General features: G+C 48.2%; 1 protein-coding gene across 1 annotated transcript; it reads right to left on the reverse strand.

The window, feature by feature from the left end:
* Positions 1-2,199: 2,199 nt before the first annotated feature.
* Positions 2,200-18,198, reverse strand: bzw2 (basic leucine zipper and W2 domains 2; the record flags this gene model as incomplete). The annotated part of the gene is made up of 11 exons (XM_083645628.1): positions 18,132-18,198; positions 12,802-12,978; positions 10,562-10,665; positions 7,392-7,457; positions 6,441-6,576; positions 5,737-5,846; positions 4,206-4,376; positions 3,384-3,530; positions 3,012-3,150; positions 2,404-2,526; positions 2,200-2,228 (listed from the first exon to the last, which is right to left on the reverse strand). The coding sequence occupies exons 1-11, from the start codon at positions 18,193-18,195 to the stop codon at positions 2,200-2,202; spliced, it is 1,266 nt and encodes a 421-aa protein (XP_083501754.1). The 5' UTR covers positions 18,196-18,198.
* Positions 18,199-19,084: the final 886 nt, after the last annotated feature.

Raw genomic sequence — 19,084 nt, forward strand, 5'->3', positions numbered from 1 at the left:
GGCTGCCGGTGTGAGTGGTCACCTCTGTTAACTCGACGTCAGCTCAGCATGTGACCCAATGAGGACGCTTCTCCGGAACATCCAGCCCGCTGATTGGCTACAGGCTCGTCCTGTTATTTCCTAAGGATAACAGGGAAATTATCCCTAAATAACAGGACAGTCGGGCTTTGTCTGTGTTTCCAAAGACCCAGGCCCAGACAGACATGTCCCTTTATCATCAGAGTGAGATCAGACCCAGGCCCAGACAGACATGTCCCTTTATCATCAGAGTGAGATCAGATGTGACATTGGATGCTGGCCTGTTGGTTGTAGGTTTGAGGGATTCATGTGAGCCTTTCTCATGTTACTCTGCCAGTTCATGTATGATTCATCGGCCTACACAACACAGTCCTTTATAGGTCAGCAGGCCTGTCCTCCACAAACACACACAAGCTAACAGTGTTGAAGGAACGTACGGCATTTTAAACTTTTCTGTCAGGTTAGTTTAGTTGTTACACATCCCGGGTTAAGGACATGATTCTGTCCTCCATTGACTTCCATTCAAAAGTGCTGTTCGGCTATTTTCTGACTTTCAACCATAAAAAAAAAAAAGTCATGAATTCCCTGATGTTAGGCATCCATCCTGGAGTGAAGACTTCAAATTTGTCCTTTTCAGTGTTTTTTGACCAGTTATGACAAGTGTGCTAAATGGATCTCTATGCCGATATACCCGGGGAAATACCTTTGAGTTGATCCCATTACAGCTTGACCTCCATATACGCACCTTTCAGTTGATCCTTTTTTAAAGGACTTCATAAAAGCAAGTCTTGTAGAATTGGATCTACTCATGTAATCCTTCAATTGAAATTACCATAAAACATGAAAATCACCAAAACTCTACAACATTGTACAGTTTTGGTGATTGGTGAAATGTACAATATGTACATTTCTTTAGTTAATGAGCAATTTCATATCAGTGACAATGAGAAGATCCCCCAGAAAAACTGTGACCACTTTTGTATTGTATTGCACAGAGGGGGGGGAAAGAAGAGCACGTGCATACATATAAAAAAAAAAACTTTATTCATAAAAAGAGAAGAGAACTGCCAAGTGACATATTACACAAGTGAGCTTGAGAAAAGTCACCTGCGTACTAAAAACAATGTGTGACAATCTAGTGCAGAGGAGGAGGTCACGTTACTATTCCTGGACAGCAGGAGAGATGCTGAAGACGTTGGACTTCTGCTCCAGCAGTGTTGTGTGCTTGGTTCCCTCGGGGTGGGGAATGGCTCTATGTGATGTCATACTGCTCTATGTGATGTCATACTGCCCCCTACACACCATGGACTCTAACTGCTGCTCTATGTGATGTCATACTGCTCTATGTGATGTCATACTGCCCCCTACACACCATGGACTCTAACTGCTGCTCTATGTGATGTCATACTGCCCCCTACACACCATGGACTCTAACTGCTGCTCTATGTGATGTCATACTGTCCCCTACACACCATGGACTCTAACTGCTGCTCTATGTGATGTCATACTGCCCCCTACACACCATGGACTCTAACTGCTGCTCTATGTGATGTCATACTGCCCCCTACACACCATGGACTCTAACTGCTGCTCTATGTGATGTCATACTGTACTGTCCACTACACACCATGGACTCTAACTGCTGCTCTATGTGATGTCATACTGTACTGCCCCTACACACCATGGACTCTAACTGCTGCTCTATGTGATGTCATACTGTACTGCCCCTACACACCATGGACTCTAACTGCTGCTCTATGTGATGTCATACTGTACTGCCCCTACACACCATGGACTCTAACCGCTGCTCTATGTGATGTCATACTGCCCCCTACACACCATGGACTCTAACTGCTGCTCTATGTGATGTCATACTGTACTGTCCACTACACACCATGGACTCTAACTGCTGCTCTATGTGATGTCATACTATAGTGCCCACTACACACCATGGACTCTAACTGCTGCTCTATGTGATGTCATACTGTACTGTCCACTAACACACCATGGACTCTAACTGTTGCTCTATGTGATGTCATACTATAGTGCCCACTACACACCATGGACTCTAACTGCTGCTCTATGTGATGTCATACTGTACTGCCAACTACACACCATGGACTCTAACTGCTGCACTGACAAACCAGGCCACAAGATACAGGAAGGACAACTCCTCTTCTTCTAGCCTTCCTCCCCTTCAGAGTCAGACTCTGTGGACAAGGAGAAAGGAAAACAAAGAGATTCAGAATATATGTATATATATATATATATATATATATATATATATATATATATATATATATATATATATATATATATAACATCAAATGTTTTCTGCGGGAATAATCACAATATATGGATATAAATAAGTAATGACGGTATTGCCTTCTTCAGCATTCTGCAGCCATTCCACAAATTTCTTCATCTGTTCCAAGAAGACACTCTTCCCTTTGGCAGCATGGGAGTCTTTGTACCACTTCAGCACAGCCTCCTCACTCAGGACATCAGCTGGGAAGACAGAAAGAGGATTCAGTCCTGTGAACTTCAACTCTCAACTTTTGGACCCTGGAAAAATCACTGAACCGCAACCTTGACGTACTCAGGAGCCACATTGACAAAAAAAATCTTTGCATTTTTATTTATTTATGTATTTTAAGTAGGACTTAAAAGAGCCACAACTACCCATAAAGGAGCCACATGTCATATGGCTCTAGAGCCTCGGGTTGAGTATCAGTGGCACAGACTCATTGATGTAGTATGCTGCAGTATATTTGAGTCTGGGGAGAGACTCTAATTGCCTAAACATAATCAAAGTTGTTCAAGTTGTTTTTAATGTTGAAAAGGCAGTCAGGTTTTCAAAAATAACCAATGTTTTGTTTCAAATGTACGTTGAGATCGTACATATCCGTGGATTGCAGAAACAATAGAGAACAATGCTGACATTGTGTGTGTGTGTGTGTGTGTGTGTGTATGTGAATTGACACATGAGAGACCTTTGTAGAAGAGCACCACTATCTTGCAGAAGGACTTCATGAAGTTGATGTTGTCGTAGCAGTACTCCTGGATCTTCAGCAGCAGCACCAGCTCTGACTGGCCCTGCGTGCTGAACACTGCCAGCAGGGGAGCATAGTGCTGTACACACACACACACACACACACACACACACACACACGCACGCACGCACACACACACGCACACACGTACGCACACACACTCACACTCACACACACACACGCACGCACGCACACATACAAAGCTTGAGAACTTTTCCCAGGGTTCAATACCAATATCTGAATGAAGTAGAGGTTGAACGGGGGAACGCTTGAAGGCAGCACATGGCTGTGGAGTGGCTGTTTGTGACCTACTTTGAGATGTTTGAGAGCCTGTTCAGTGACCAGCTCCTCCTTCTTGTTCCACTCCACAGCATTCATCAGGCAGGTCCACAGCAAGCCGATCACGGCCTGCTCCTGGAGACCACTCCTCTTCATCTCCTCCTTCACATACACCACCATCTAAAGCAACAACAACAACAACAACACACGTGACAGGAATGTGATGGTGCAAACTTTGGCCAGGCCAGAAGCAATTTATCCACCGCTGTGAACATGACATCAAATCTCTCCAAGCACCGGAAGACAAAATGCTAACAACACAAAGCTAGCAGCTAAAGAACCAGGAACCCACGCTGAGTCGACATGTGTAGCAGCAGGTAAGGTGAAAAGCAGAGATAAACAGGCTTGTTGCATTGTCAGAGGAAATGTTGCCAGTGTAAGCTATTTCTATGGTGAAGGCTGTAAGCTGTATGCTTTTATTCTGAAGGCTGGCAATGGAAGTGTTGTGTTGTGTTGATGGCAGAGCGCCTGTTCAACACCTCACTGGGGACCTGCCTGCTTCAAAACATCAACCATAATCCCCCTCCTGAAGAAGACAAGGCCCTCTGCACTTAAAGACTACAGACCCGTCGCCCTGACCTCTGACCTCTGTGGTCATGAAGTCCTTTGAGCGTCTTGTCCTGTCCCACCTCAAATCCATCACAGACCCACTCCTGGACCCCCTACAGTTCACCTACAGAGCCAACAGGTCTGTAGACGATGCAATACACATGGGCCTCCACTACATCCTACAGGAACACACCTGGACAATGCAGGAAGTTCTGATGGGACAACATTGGCCCTGGTTGGCAGTACCTCTCTGATGGGACAGTCCTGCGACAGGCGCTCCTGCAGCTCTTTCTGCAGCTCCTTGCGGGTTCCCAGGGTTTGCTGCACACGCAGGAAGTCAGACAGCTCTTTCAACCCAGCCTCGGTGAAGAACTTTGAGAAATGCTCCACATTCTGCTTGCTGGCAGGAAACAGCTCCTGAAATCATTGAGTAGACACAGTAGATGTCATCAGTCTAAGGCTATAAGGCTATTATAGTCTTATACACCACGGGTATTGCACTAGTAATAATAATAATAATAATAAACCAGACCTCATCCTCTGGACCACAGATCAAACAAGTGTTTGGATATGAAAACCTGCACACAGTCTGCTTAGTGTAACTACAGTACATAGTCTGTCCAGTCAATTCAGCCACACAGCTCCCTCTTGTGGATGCAAAGGTGTACACACATTTAAACCTGCCACAAACAATAGACTCAAACAATAGAAGCAAAACACTAATGAGGGTTTCCAAATTCCAATCATGTAAGTTGGAAACCCTCATTAGTGTTTTGATTGCACCTGTGTTTACCCTGCCTTTTTGACACAAAATGGCCCCCGTGAGAAGGGTCTATTAGAAAAATCTGAACAAGAATAATCTGTTCACATTTTCATATAAATAAATGTCTGTTTTGCGATCACTATCACTGATTGCTACAACACATAATGATTCAACCTATATCCATCTAATGAAAGCTTTTACAAGCTGATCTAAACAGCCGGTGTCTGCTGCGCTTTCCTGGGAAAATCCTTTTTTATTTATTATTTTTTAATCAAAAAAAATTCTCTCTCTCTGGGAAAAATCGTCTGTCACACAAGAAGTGGTGCATTTTACGTTTCCAGTTTGTTTGGAATAAACAGAACTGTAGGGTAGTTACCAGTGCAAGTTACTTTAAAAATGTAATATACATATTATGAGTTACTTTAATTTGAAAGTAATAAGTTACTTTACAATATTACCGTCTGTGTACAGTACACATAGTTACTGTGTAACTCGTTACTTATTACACTACTTTTGCATTACTTTCACCAAAATGACAGCAGTAGCAGAATGACATCGCCGCCCCGGAACCATTCCGAAAAAGAATTTCAACCGCCTTGAAGTCAGTGTAAAGTTTACACTGTAAAAACATCCAAACTTCTAAATGTTACTCACTCAGTTTACGTGCGATCGCGATGAATCTTTCAGGAAGTGTAAAGAGCACTCCTGTGTGTGACCTAACGGAGCTGGATTTATTGATTAGGAAGTTAGGAACCACTACTGTAAATGGGCGAAAGTGGCTAATTAGTGGCCCAAATGAGTCAACACGGGTTCAGCACCATGGAGCACCATGGAGCTCACATGAGTAGAGGAGAAGATGCATACCAACTCTGTTTGCGATGGCCTGACGAAATAGTCACACAACTAGCCTTGTAGCACCTTGCATTGCCATTGTTAGTTTCCATAGAAAGAGAACAGGAATCTCACATTGCGCATAATGGCAATGGCATTCAACCTCCTGCAAGGATTTATTACCAGAAGTCTTTTGTCCAGGTTTGCCTTCCTCAAGGCGGAGGTTACTGAATTGGCATCTTTCTCTGCTATCCATGCCTTGAACATCTTCACTGCAAACGATGCAGAGATACCTGCAAAACAAACAAGTGAATTGGCATGACCTAATCTACATATCTCTCTGACACCCATGCTCTCCTTTGTGCACATTATGCACATATTCTATATATATATCTGTAAATGAAATGTATATTTGATGAGATGAAGAGCCTTTCATGGACTTTCTTTCCCAAATAAAATGTACAAAGAAAAAGTGTTCTTTAGGATCTGGTGATACATTTTTGCAGTAATATCAATTTGTAGATTCCTTAAAGGGAGACGCCAACTTTTTGTGAGTTTCGCCCATCGCTCATACATAACCAACATACACAATGCCTTTACCGGCACCGGCAGTTAGTTAGTATCGCCAATGAATGGTAAAATAATAATCCAAAACGTAGAGAAACGCTCTTTTTTAAGGTAAGAAAATACATAGCCTGAACTGCTTTCTAACCATGAAAGCCAGGCACATTCCTGTGCAAACAAGGAAGTAACTTGAGTCCTCGTGTGTGGGATTACTACGAGAATGGCGTTTCACGTAACTATGGATTATGATGTCATGGCGTGGTGAGTCACAACATGTGCATAGAGCTTTCTGGCGCTGCTATAAATGTGTTATCTTGCAATACCTTCTTTGACCACGTTGTCGCTGAAGAGGCTGGTGAGGATGGGGGGCGGCAGCGTGCCGGTGGCCAGCAGGATGCCGGTCAGCATGGCCAGCTTGGTCTGCTCCGACTCGCTGAAGGCCTTCAGGAAGAGCAGCAGCTGCACAGGAAGTGACATACAGGAAGTGACATACAGGAAGTGACAGACGGGAAGTGACATACAGGAAGTGACATACAGGAAGTGACATACAGGAACAGCAGCTGCACAGGAAGTGACATACAGGAAGTTACATACAGGAAGAGCAGCAGCTGCACAGGAAGTGACATACAGGAAGTGACAGACGGGAAGTGACATACAGGAAGTGACATACAGGAAGTGACATACAGGAAGTGACATACAGGAAGAGCAGCAGCTGCACAGGAAGTGACATACAGGAAGAGCAGCAGCTGCACAGGAAGTGACATACAGGAAGTGACATACAGGAAGAGCAGCAGCTGCACAGGAAGTGACATACAGGAAGTGACATACAGGAAGAGCAGCAGCTGCACAGGAAGTGACATACAGGAAGTGACATACAGGAAGAGCAGCAGCTGCACAGGAAGTGACATACAGGAAGTGACATACAGGAAGAGCAGCAGCTGCACAGGAAGTAAACGTATGGATTGTACAATTCTAGGAGAAACACTGAATTCTTCCGCCTAAAAAGGTGGATGAACTGATTAAATTGAATAAACCTATAATGTACGAGTGGTAGAAGAATAAAAAACTAAAATCATGATAGTTGCACTGAATAATGTGTCAGTTTATTTCCAGTGGGTTCCCTTTTCCACGGTCATCTGTCCCATTTCCCTGGAAATTAGCAAAATATAAGATACCAAATTGCCATTGTTTATGCAGTAAAGTAAACAATTTTGGTTGTTTTTCTGAACGTACGGCATATGAGGGTAATGTGTGAGCCATAATATAGACTTTACCTTTTTGATTTCCTCCTCGAAGGCCTTCTCCAGATATTTGTATCTCCTGATGAGCTTGTGGAAAACCTGCAGTCGCAAATTAGAACAATGAGTCAAGTGACAAGTAGAAGCCTGTCTTCACTGAAGAGGTGAGGAGGGAGCAGCCTACCTGAGCAGAGGCAGAGGGCAGGGTGAGGAGGGGGGCAGCCTACCTGAGCATAGAGGCAGAGAGCAGGGTGAGGAGGGGGGCAGCCTACCTGAGCAGAGGCAGAGGGCAGGATGAGGAGGGGGGCAGCCTACCTGAGCAGAGGCAGAGGGCAGGGTGAGGAGGGGGGCAGCCTACCTGAGCATAGAGGCAGAGAGCAGGGTGAGGAGGGGGGCAGCCTACCTGAGCATAGAGGCAGAGGGCAGGGTGAGGAGGGGAGCAGCCTACCTGAGCATAGAGGCAGAGGGCAGGGTGAGGAGGGGGGGCAGCCTACCTGAGCATAGAGGCAGAGGGCAGGGTGAGGAGGGGCGCAGCCTACCTGAGCATAGAGGCAGAGGGCAGGGTGAGGAGGGGGCAGCCTACCTGAGCATAGAGGCAGAGAGCAGGGTGAGGAGGGGGGCAGCCTACCTGAGCATAGAGGCAGAGGGCAGGGTGAGGAGGGGGGCAGCCTACCTGAGCATAGAGGCAGAGAGCAGGGTGAGGAGGGGGGCAGCCTACCTGAGCATAGAGGCAGAGGGCAGGGTGAGGAGGGGAGCAGCCTACCTGAGCATAGAGGCAGAGGGCAGGGTGAGGAGGGGGGCAGCCTACCTGAGCATAGAGGCAGAGGGCAGGGTGAGGAGGGGAGCAGCCTACCTGAGCATAGAGGCAGAGGGCAGGGTGAGGAGGGGGGCAGCCTACCTGAGCATAGAGGCAGGAGGGCAGGGTGAGGAGGGGGCAGCCTACCTGAGCATAGAGGCAGAGGGCAGGGTGAGGAGGGGGGCAGCCTACCTGAGCATAGAGGCAGGAGGGCAGGGTGAGGAGGGAGCAGCCTACCTGAGCATAGAGGCAGGAGGGCAGGGTGAGGAGGGAGCAGCCTACCTGAGCATAGAGGCAGGAGGGCAGGGTGAGGAGGGAGCAGCCTACCTGAGCATAGAGGCAGAGGGCAGGGTGAGGAGGGGGGCAGCCTACCTGAGCATAGAGGCAGAGAGCAGGGTGAGGAGGGGGGCAGCCTACCTGAGCATAGAGGCAGAGGGCAGGGTGAGGAGGGGAGCAGCCTACCTGAGCATAGAGGCAGAGGGCAGGGTGAGGAGGGGGGCAGCCTACCTGAGCATAGAGGCAGAGGGCAGGGTGAGGAGGGGGGCAGCCTACCTGAGCATAGAGGCAGAGAGCAGGGTGAGGAGGGGGGCAGCCTACCTGAGCATAGAGGCAGAGAGCAGGGTGAGGAGGGGGGCAGCCTACCTGAGCATAGAGGCAGAGAGCAGGGTGAGGAGGGGAGCAGCCTACCTGAGCATAGAGGCAGAGGGCAGGGTGAGGAGGGGGGCAGCCTACCTGAGCATAGAGGCAGAGGGCAGGGTGAGGAGGGGAGCAGCCTACCTGAGCATAGAGGCAGAGAGCAGGGTGAGGAGGGGGGCAGCCTACCTGAGCATAGAGGCAGAGGGCAGGGTGAGGAGGGGTGCAGCCTACCTGAGCATAGAGGCAGAGAGCAGGGTGAGGAGGGGGGCAGCCTACCTGAGCATAGAGGCAGAGGACAGGGTGAGGAGGGGGGCAGCCTACCTGAGCATAGAGGCAGAGGACAGGGTGAGGAGGGGGGCAGCCTACCTGAGCATAGAGGCAGAGGACAGGGTGAGGAGGGGGGCAGCCTACCTGAGCATAGAGGCAGAGGACAGGGTGAGGAGGGGGGCAGCCTACCTGAGCATAGAGGCAGAGAGCAGGGTGAGGAGGGGGGCAGCCTACCTGAGCATAGAGGCAGAGAGCAGGGTGAGGAGGGGGGCAGCCTACCTGAGCATAGAGGCAGAGGACAGGGTGAGGAGGGGGGCAGCCTACCTGAGCATAGAGGCAGAGAGCAGGGTGAGGAGGGGGGCAGCCTACCTGAGCATAGAGGCAGAGGGCAGGGTGAGAAGGGGGGCAGCCTACCTGAGCATAGAGGCAGAGGACAGGGTGAGGAGGGGGGCAGCCTACCTGAGCATAGAGGCAGAGGACAGGGTGAGGAGGGGGGCAGCCTACCTGAGCATAGAGGCAGAGGACAGGGTGAGGAGGGGGGCAGCCTACCTGAGCATAGAGGCAGAGAGCAGGGTGAGGAGGGGGGCAGCCTACCTGAGCATAGAGGCGTAGGGCAGGGTGAGGAGGGGGGCAGCCTACCTGAGCATAGAGGCGTAGGGCAGGGTGAGGAGGGGGGCAGCCTACCTGAGCATAGAGGCGTAGGGCAGGGTGAGGAGGGGGGCAGCCTACCTGAGCATAGAGGCGTAGGGCAGGGTGAGGAGGGGGGCAGCCTACCTGAGCATAGAGGCAGAGGAGGGGGGCAGCCTACCTGAGCATAGAGGCGTAGGGCAGGGTGAGGAGGGGGGCAGCCTACCTGAGCATAGAGGCAGAGGAGGGGGGCAGCCTACCTGAGCATAGAGGCGTAGGGCAGGGTGAGGAGGGGGGCAGCCTACCTGAGCATAGAGGCAGAGAGCAGGGTGAGGAGGGGGGCAGCCTACCTGAGCATAGAGGCAGAGGGCAGGGTGAGGAGGGGGGCAGCCTACCTGAGCATAGAGGCAGAGAGCAGGGTGAGGAGGGGGGCAGCCTACCTGAGCATAGAGGCAGAGGGCAGGGTGAGGAGGGGGGCAGCCTACCTGAGCATAGAGGCAGAGAGCAGGGTGAGGAGGGGGGCAGCCTACCTGAGCATAGAGGCAGAGGGCAGGGTGAGGAGGGGGGCAGCCTACCTGAGCATAGAGGCAGAGAGCAGGGTGAGGAGGGGGGCAGCCTACCTGAGCATAGAGGCAGAGAGCAGGGTGAGGAGGGGGGCAGCCTACCTGAGCATAGAGGCACAGAGCAGGGTGAGGAGGGGGGCAGCCTACCTGAGCATAGAGGCAGAGGAGGGGGGCAGCCTACCTGAGCATAGAGGCAGAGGAGGGGAGCAGCCTACCTGAGCATAGAGGCAGAGGAGGGGAGCAGCCTACCTGAGCATAGAGGCAGAGGAGGGGAGCAGCCTACCTGAGCATAGAGGCAGAGGAGGGGAGCAGCCTACCTGAGCATAGAGGCGTAGGGCGCGGTGACTTTCCTCGGTGGTGAACACACAGTGTGACGTCACCTTGGTCTTGTCGCCCTCGTCGATGCGAGTCCCTCCGGGAGCTGAGGAGATCAGTGGTGGATAGAGTACTGAACATCTATACAATTGGTTTGACAAAATGCACGCATAACGTCAATCAGCCAAAAGTGTTACATATATATATATTTATATATATATATATATTGGCATATCGGATATCAGGGTGAACAAAATCCAATATTGTGCAGACAGTCTTTAGGCATTCAGACATGTAAACAGGAGAAACAAGCTATAAGCTTTATTTAATATCCATAATAAAATAAAATTAAATAAAATCAAGCTACAGTGTAAAAGCTTCAGGCCACAAGTGACTGAAGTTCAGCAGGTTACAGTGTTAAATGTTCAGTTAAAACAAATCACTCTGTTTGCCACTCAGAGACAAATCCTCCTCTTCATAATACTTGTTTAGTTTTTATTTTTGCATTTATTATTCGTGTTTTTTACATGAGGCAATAATTCTCTCTTTTCGATGCATTCAATTTGATCATATTCAATGAAGACGGGACAGGAAACAGAGGGGGAAGTGGATGTAGTTGCAGTCACAGTATCGGTTTCTCAAATACCCAGGATGTCCCCTGACCCCTCCTAAGGTTTTAGGGCCTTCAGGGTAAGACACAGAATAACGGTCAGAACAAACCAGATCTATATGGATTAGGGCTTCATCTCTTCATTCTCTGTCCAGCTGAAATAGCGCCCTGGCAAGAGACAAATGCCAAATATAGTAAAAGGTGCCAAGCCCCAGACGGGCGGTCTCAAGTGAGGAGAGAATCCTGTTGATTATGGGGAATTAGCGAGTTAATCTGATAAAGCCAGCAGTGATCTCTTTGTCCTTGTCTGAGTGAACAGCACAGCCCTGGACTGAGCTACAACACAGTCCTGGACTGAGCTACAACACAGCCCTGGACTGAGCTACAACACAGCCTGGACTGAGCTACAACACAGCCCTGGACTGAGCTACAGCACAGCCCTGGACTGAGCTACAGCACAGCCCTGGACTGCCTGGACTGAGCTACAGCACAGCCCTGGACTGAGCTGACACGAGACACGACAGTTTCACTGAAGAGCATGGATGTTTTCTGATTAGAGTCAATAGTATGGTAGAGTCTGCACACTGTTGGAATCTCCCAGTAGAGTAGATCAAATAAATAAATAAAATAAATCTACTCTACTGGGAGAAAATAAATCTACTCTACTGGGAGAAAATACATCTACTCTACTGGGAGAAAATAAATCTACTCTCCTGGGAGAAAACAAATCTACTCTACTGGGAGAAAATAAATCTACTCTACTGGGAGAAAATACATCTACCGGTACTCTCCTGGGAGAAAATACATCTACTCTACTGGGAGAAAATAAATCTACTCTCCTGGGAGAAAATACATCTACTCTACTGGGAGAAAATAAATCTACTCTCCTGGGAGAAAATAAATCTACTCTCCTGGGAGAAAATAAATCTACTCTCCTGGGAGAAAATAAATCTACTCTACTGGGACATTCCAACAGCAGTGTGCTGACTCTACGTTTGATTAATTTGTGTCCTTTTTTGTCCAGCACCTGCACGTTTGAGTGGATGTGTGCGCTCTACTTTGTATGTACCTGTTAAAGTTTGACCAATAATTAAATGCTTTTCTGAAGGCCGACACTGCATTTGTGCATTTGTGCATTTAGTCATCCAGACAGATATTGTGTTTAGGGGCGTCTGGGTTCTGCAGCTGTAGATTGCCTGCCTACCAGCATGAGAGTCGCAGGTTCGAGCCCCCGTGTTACCTCCGGCTTGGTCGGGCGTCCATACAGACACACAATTGGCCGTGTCCGCGGGTGGGAAGACAGATTAAGGGTATGTATCCTGGTCGCTACACTAGTGCCTCCTCAGGTCGGCCGGGTGCGCTTGTTCGGGGGGGAGGGGAAACTCCTGCCTCGTGAAACTCCTTGCTCTCAGGTGAAAAGAAGCAGCAGGCAACTGCACATGTATCGGAGGAAGCATGGTGCTAGTCTCACAACTCTCCCCAGATCGACAGAGGGGGTGGAGCAATGAGTGGAACAGCAGGGGGAATTGGCCAAGTACAATTGGGGAGAAAATGGGAGAACAAAAATCTGAAAAAACTTGATTCTATTAGCAGTCACCAGTGATGTCACCAGTGATGTCATAAAGCACTGACCGAGCATGCTCCCTGCGATAAGGACGTCGAACAGAGTGTCGGCATAGCGGCGGTAGTCCAGTCGTGAGCCTGTGACATCGAGGAACTTGGCGACAGCGTCCAGGTCACCACCAGCTTCATTGAGGCCCACAACGATCGTGTCTCGGAAAACGGTTGGCTCAAACCTCTCCTTTTCATCTGGGGAGAGCAGAGAGAAGACGACATTAAGCTTCAAACACTTTGTTTGCAACTTCAACATCACTTTGGCAGGACAGAAGATAAGAGAAGGTGTTAATGTTGCTCCTCTGACATGTCCTACAAAGGCTGGGCAGTGTGTGACAGGCCTTGTGTAAGAGCTAGCCTGTGTGTGACACGTCTTGTGTAAGAGCTAGCCTGTGTGTGACAGGCCTTGTGTAAGAGCTAGCCTGTGTGTGACAGGCCTTGTGTAAGAGCTAACCTGTGTGTGACAGGTCTTGTGTAAGAGCTAGCCTGTGTGTGACAGGTCTTGTGTAAGAGCTAGCCTGTGTGTGACAGGTCTTATGTAAGAGCTAGCCTGTGTGTGACAGGTCTTGTGTAAGAGCTAGCCTGTGTGTGACAGGCCTTGTGTAAGAGCTAGCCTGTGTGTGACAGGCCTTGTGTAAGAGCTAGCCTGTGTGTGACAGGCCTTGTGTAAGAGCTAGCCTGTGTGTGACAGGTCTTGTGTAAGAGCTAGCCTGTGTGTGACAGGTCTTGTGTAAGAGCTAGCCTGTGTGTGACAGGTCTTGTGTAAGAGCTAGCCTGTGTGTGACAGGTCTTGTGTAAGAGCTAGCCTGTGTGTGACAGGTCTTGTGTAAGAGCTAGCCTGTGTGTGACAGGCCTTGTGTAAGAGCTAGCTTGTGTGTGACAGGCCTTGTGTAAGAGCTAGCCTGTGTGTGACAGGCCTTGTGTAAGAGCTAGCCTGTGTGTGACAGGTCTTGTGTAAGAGCTAGCCTGTGTGTGACAGGTCTTGTGTAAGAGCTAGCCTGTGTGTGACAGGTCTTGTGTAAGAGCTAGCCTGTGTGTGACAGGTCTTGTGTAAGAGCTAGCCTGTGTGTGACAGGTCTTGTGTAAGAGCTAGCCTGTGTGTGACAGGCCTTGTGTAAGAGCTAGCCTGTGTGTGACAGGTCTTGTGTAAGAGCTAGCCTGTGTGTGACAGGTCTTGTGTAAGAGCTAGCCTGTGTGTGACAGGCCTTGTGTAAGAGCTAGCCTGTGTGTGACAGGTCTTGTGTAAGAGCTAGCCTGTGTGTGACAGGTCTTGTGTAAGAGCTAGCCTGTGTGTGACAGGTCTTGTGTAAGAGCTAGCCTGTGTGTGACAGGTCTTGTGTAAGAGCTAGCCTGTGTGTGACAGGTCTTGTGTAAGAGCTAGCCTGTGTGTGACAGGTCTTGTGTAAGAGCTAGCCTGTGTGTGACAGGTCTTGTGTAAGAGCTAGCCTGTGTGTGACAGGCCTTGTGTAAGAGCTAGCCTGTGTGTGACAGGCCTTGTGTAAGAGCTAGCCTGTGTGTGACAGGCCTTGTGTAAGAGCTAGCCTGTGCGTGACAGGCCTTGTGTAAGAGCTAGCCTGTGCGTGACAGGTCTTGTGTAAGAGCTAGCCTGTGTGTGACAGGTCTTGTGTAAGAGCTAGCCTGTGTGTGACAGGCCTTGTGTAAGAGCTAGCCTGTGTGTGACAGGTCTTGTGTAAGAGCTAGCCTGTGTGTGACAGGTCTTGTGTAAGAGCTAGCCTGTGTGTGACAGGTCTTGTGTAAGAGCTAGCCTGTGTGTGACAGGTCTTGTGTAAGAGCTAGCCTGTGTGTGACAGGTCTTGTGTAAGAGCTAGCCTGTGTGTGACAGGCCTTGTGTAAGAGCTAGCCTGTGTGTGACAGGCCTTGTGTAAGAGCTAGCCTGTGTGTGACAGGCCTTGTGTAAGAGCTAGCCTGTGTGTGACAGGTCTTGTGTAAGAGCTAGCCTGTGTGTGACAGGTCTTGTGTAAGAGCTAGCCTGTGTGTGACAGGTCTTGTGTAAGAGCTAGCCTGTGTGTGACAGGTCTTGTGTAAGAGCTAGCCTGTGTGTGACAGGTCTTGTGTAAGAGCTAGCCTGTGTGTGACAGGTCTTGTGTAAGAGCTAGCCTGTGTGTGACAGGTCTTGTGTAAGAGCTAGCCTGTGTGTGACAGGTCTTGTGTAAGAGCTAGCCTGTGTGTGACAGGTCTTGTGTAAGAGCTAGCCTGTGTGTGACAGGTCTTGTGTAAGAGCTAGCCTGTGTGTGACAGGTCTTGTGTAAGAGCTAGCCTGTGTGTGACAGGTCTTGTGTAAGAGCTAGCCTGTGTGTGACAGGTCTTGTGTAAGAGCTAGCCTGTGTGTGACAGGTCTTGTGTAAGAGCTAGCCTGTGTGTGACAGGTCTTGTGTAAGAGCTAGCCTGTGTGTGACAGGCCTTGTGTAAGAGCTAGCCTGTGTGTGACAGGCCTTGTGTAAGAGCTAGCCTGTGTGTGACAGGTCTTGTGTAAGAGCTAGCCTGTGTGTGACAGGTCTTGTGTAAGAGCTAGCCTGTGTGTGACAGGTCTTGTGTAAGAGCTAGCCTGTGTGTGACAGGTCTTGTGTAAGAGCTAGCCTGTGTGTGACAGGTCTTGTGTAAGAGCTAGCCTGTGTGTGACAGGCCTTGTGTAAGAGCTAGCCTGTGTGTGACAGGTCTTGTGTAAGAGCTAGCCTGTGTGTGACAGGCTTTGTGTAAGAGCTAGCCTGTGTGTGTAAGAGCTAGCCTGTGTGTGACAGGCTTTGTGTAAGAGCTAGCCTGTGTGTGTAAGAGCTAGCCTGTGTGTGACAGGTCTTGTGTAAGAGCTAGCCTGTGTGTGACAGGTCTTGTGTAAGAGCTAGCCTGTGTGTGACAGGTCTTGTGTAAGAGCTAGCCTGTGTGTGACAGGCCTTGTGTAAGAGCTAGCCTGTGTGTGACAGGCCTTGTGTAAGAGCTAGCCTGTGTGTGACAGGTCTTGTGTAAGAGCTAGCCTGTGTGTGACAGGTCTTGTGTAAGAGCTAGCCTGTGTGTGACAGGCCTTGTGTAAGAGCTAGCCTGTGTGTGACAGGTCTTGTGTAAGAGCTAGCCTGTGTGTGACAGGCCTTGTGTAAGAGCTAGCCTGTGTGTGACAGGTCTTGTGTAAGAGCTAGCCTGTGTGTGACAGGTCTTGTGTAAGAGCTAGCCTGTGTGTGACAGGCTTTGTGTAAGAGCTAGCCTGTGTGTGACAGGCTTTGTGTAAGAGCTAGCCTGTGTGTGACAGGTCTTGTGTAAGAGCTAGCCTGTGTGTGACAGGTATTGTGTAAGAGCTAGCCTGTGTGTGACAGGTCTTGTGTAAGAGCTAGCCTGTGTGTGACAGGCTTTGTGTAAGAGCTAGCCTGTGTGTGACAGGCTTTGTGTAAGAGCTAGCTAGCTAGCTACACCCCACTGATCAGCCTCATATAAACATGAACAAGAAATAAAAAGTATACATATATTTCTATATGTAAAGACATGAGAACATGTATAAGAAATAAAAGATATATATCTATATATGTATGAACAAGCCTAACCTGTTCGTCACAGACAGGATACAGTACGTACAGCCTGTTGTGCCCTCATATAAGTGAAGGCATTCATTTAAAATGACTACTGTCTGTGTTTAACAGCCTGACAGCTGAAGGAAAGAAAGACTTGGAGTACCGGTTAGTTCTCCTAGGGGGCGCATGGTAGCGCCGGCCTGAGGGCATCAGAGCAAATTCACTAGACAAAATGTGGCTAGATTGTCTGATGATCTTTTTTGCCTTCTGTACCACACGTTTCTCCCAGATGGAGCACAGGTTATTCTGCTGGACTCCAATAATCCTGGAGCAGACCTTGACTATAGCGTTTAGGCTATTCCTGTCCTTCACAGACAACACGTTGAACCAGCAAATAAATGAAAAAGTGAAAAAGACTTTCAATAAAAGATTGGTAAAAATGACAAAGAATGATGTCACAGACATCAAAGGAACTGAGCTTTGGCATTAAGTGGATTCTTTGCTGACCACGCTTGACAATAGACTCTGTGTTCGCCTCGAACTTGAGTTGAGAGTCGAACACTGTTCCTAGATATTTGTATGTCTCTACGATTTCAACATCCATCCATCCTTGGTCTTATCCACATTAAGATCAAGGAAGTTGTCATCGCACCATTTGACAAAGGCAGGAAGGGCATCTCCATGATCAGACTCTGAGCCCTGAAGAAGAGACAGTAGGGCAGTGTCATCAGAGTACTTCACAAGGAGACTGCCCTCCTGGAAGGACCTGCAGAGGTCTGTGAACAAAATCAAAAGCAGGGCAGAAAGAACACAACCCTGGGGCGAGCGGCTACTTGAAAACAATAAATTGGACATGTGTCCATTCACTAAAACCTGCTGGATTCTGTTCGTTAAAAAGTCCAAAAGTAACAATAAAAGCTGATTGGGCAAATTAAAATGAGAGGCAAGACGCTCAATCAAGATGTGAGGCTGCATCTTGTTGAAGGCTGAGGAGAAGTCAGCAAATAAGATTCTCACGTGGGATCTGGGTTTCTCCAGGTGCCTGTACACTCTGTCTAGGATGAAGAGTTTGGCATCCTCTACACCTTTACCTGCTTGATAAGCGAATTGTAAGCGGTCAAGTTTCCCCTCAATTGAGGAGACAATAATATCCTTAAGAGCTAGCCTGTGTGTGACAGGCTTTGTGTAAGAGCTGGCCAGTCACAACAAGCTGTTATCACCATACAGGACTGCAGAGCAGCTGGGCTGATGGAAGGCAGTGTTAATGGTCTGTATCAGAACGTGCTGTTTGCCTGTTCACTGTCTTAAGAGAAGCACAATATTGGTATGGGTATCATGGGTCTAATGCTACGTTCCACTCAACTCAGAGGTCGGAATTTCCTAGTTGAAATTTCCGATTTCCGACCTCAAAGTGTTCCAGATGCACAACACTGTGTTGTGTGTTGGGTGACGTCACACATCTGATTCGGCCACCGCCATCTTGTTTCTCGCGCGAGACTAGGGGTTTCCCAACAGAGCCGCAGCTCCAACTACTATTGCTCCATGATCACTGGACATGCGACCTGTCAATCACACCAAAACATAGTCTTTTTAATCGTCTAGTTTACTTAAATTGATAAATTCAACCCCTGTTGTCATGAATGGTGAAATTAGCTACTGTATATCGAGACCAAAAGCGTTTTTTGAACCACGCTGTTTAACATGGGGAGAATGTGGGGACTGACTCGCTTTTGCATCCAGCCTCAAGTGGCCATTCGAGGAGCTGCACTTCCGCACCAAGACAGCCTGCCGTCTCGGTCTAACCTTAGTGAGTCTTTAGTCTTTGGTACTCACCCCTTTTCCTGGTCTTGAACCTCTGGCCTGTAAGCACTGGCTTCTGCGGCTTACCGGTATTCATACAAGTTCTGGAAGCAACACAACACGTTTTATTGTCTCATATGAACGACTCTTTACCAATCAACATACTAACATACTGTATCACTACTTTGTCACAAGCATAGAACTGCACTACTCATTAGGCATGGGTCGATTTACGGTTTTACCGGTTCGGTTCGGTTCGGTGTACGAGCCCAAACCGGTTTGATCACGTGCGAACCGAAACCCCCCCCCTTTTTTTTTATATATATATTTTTTGCCAATCCATTCTGATTGCACAATTTTTTCTCAAGTTGCACTAGTAGGCAAAAGTCTTATTTTGTTTATTATGTTGATGTTTGAAGAAAAGTTAAGCTGAATAGTTATGAGAAATAAAAACAGTGTGTTGTTACAGTTAAATGGTTCTGCTTATTTTTATTCAGTGTTAGTGCTGGTTGGCATACCAGCTTAGAGGTGCATTATCACCACCAACTGCAGTCGCATTACAGTCATTTATGGGCTACACTAAAAAAAAAGAATCAGATTGCGGTTTTGCTACAAACATTTCTCAGAGGCAGAAATAATGTCATTGGTTCAGTTCTCATTGGGGTGGGTGGAGCCAAAGAACCAGTGTTTCTACTCAAAAGTTAATTCATCTGCAAACTTAAATGGCAAACAAAAACTGGTCAAAATATGAAACAACAACAACAACAACCATATAAACGGCAATTAATCGCAATATGAACTTGAACTTCTGCCATTTTCAAATTTGCTTAAATCCAAAATGGACTTCTTAGAAGTTAGACGTTATTTTAGTACTGCAGGTCATCTTTGGTCCAGGGATCAAGTTCAATATTAAGAAAAAGATGATATGAATCACAGTTTCAAATATCATTGAACTGAAGCTTGACTTAAAAAATATATATATTGCA

This window comes from Poromitra crassiceps (assembly GCF_964638095.1).
Source record: "Poromitra crassiceps genome assembly, chromosome: 11".
In the NCBI taxonomy this organism is placed as follows: domain Eukaryota; kingdom Metazoa; phylum Chordata; class Actinopteri; order Beryciformes; family Melamphaidae; genus Poromitra; species Poromitra crassiceps.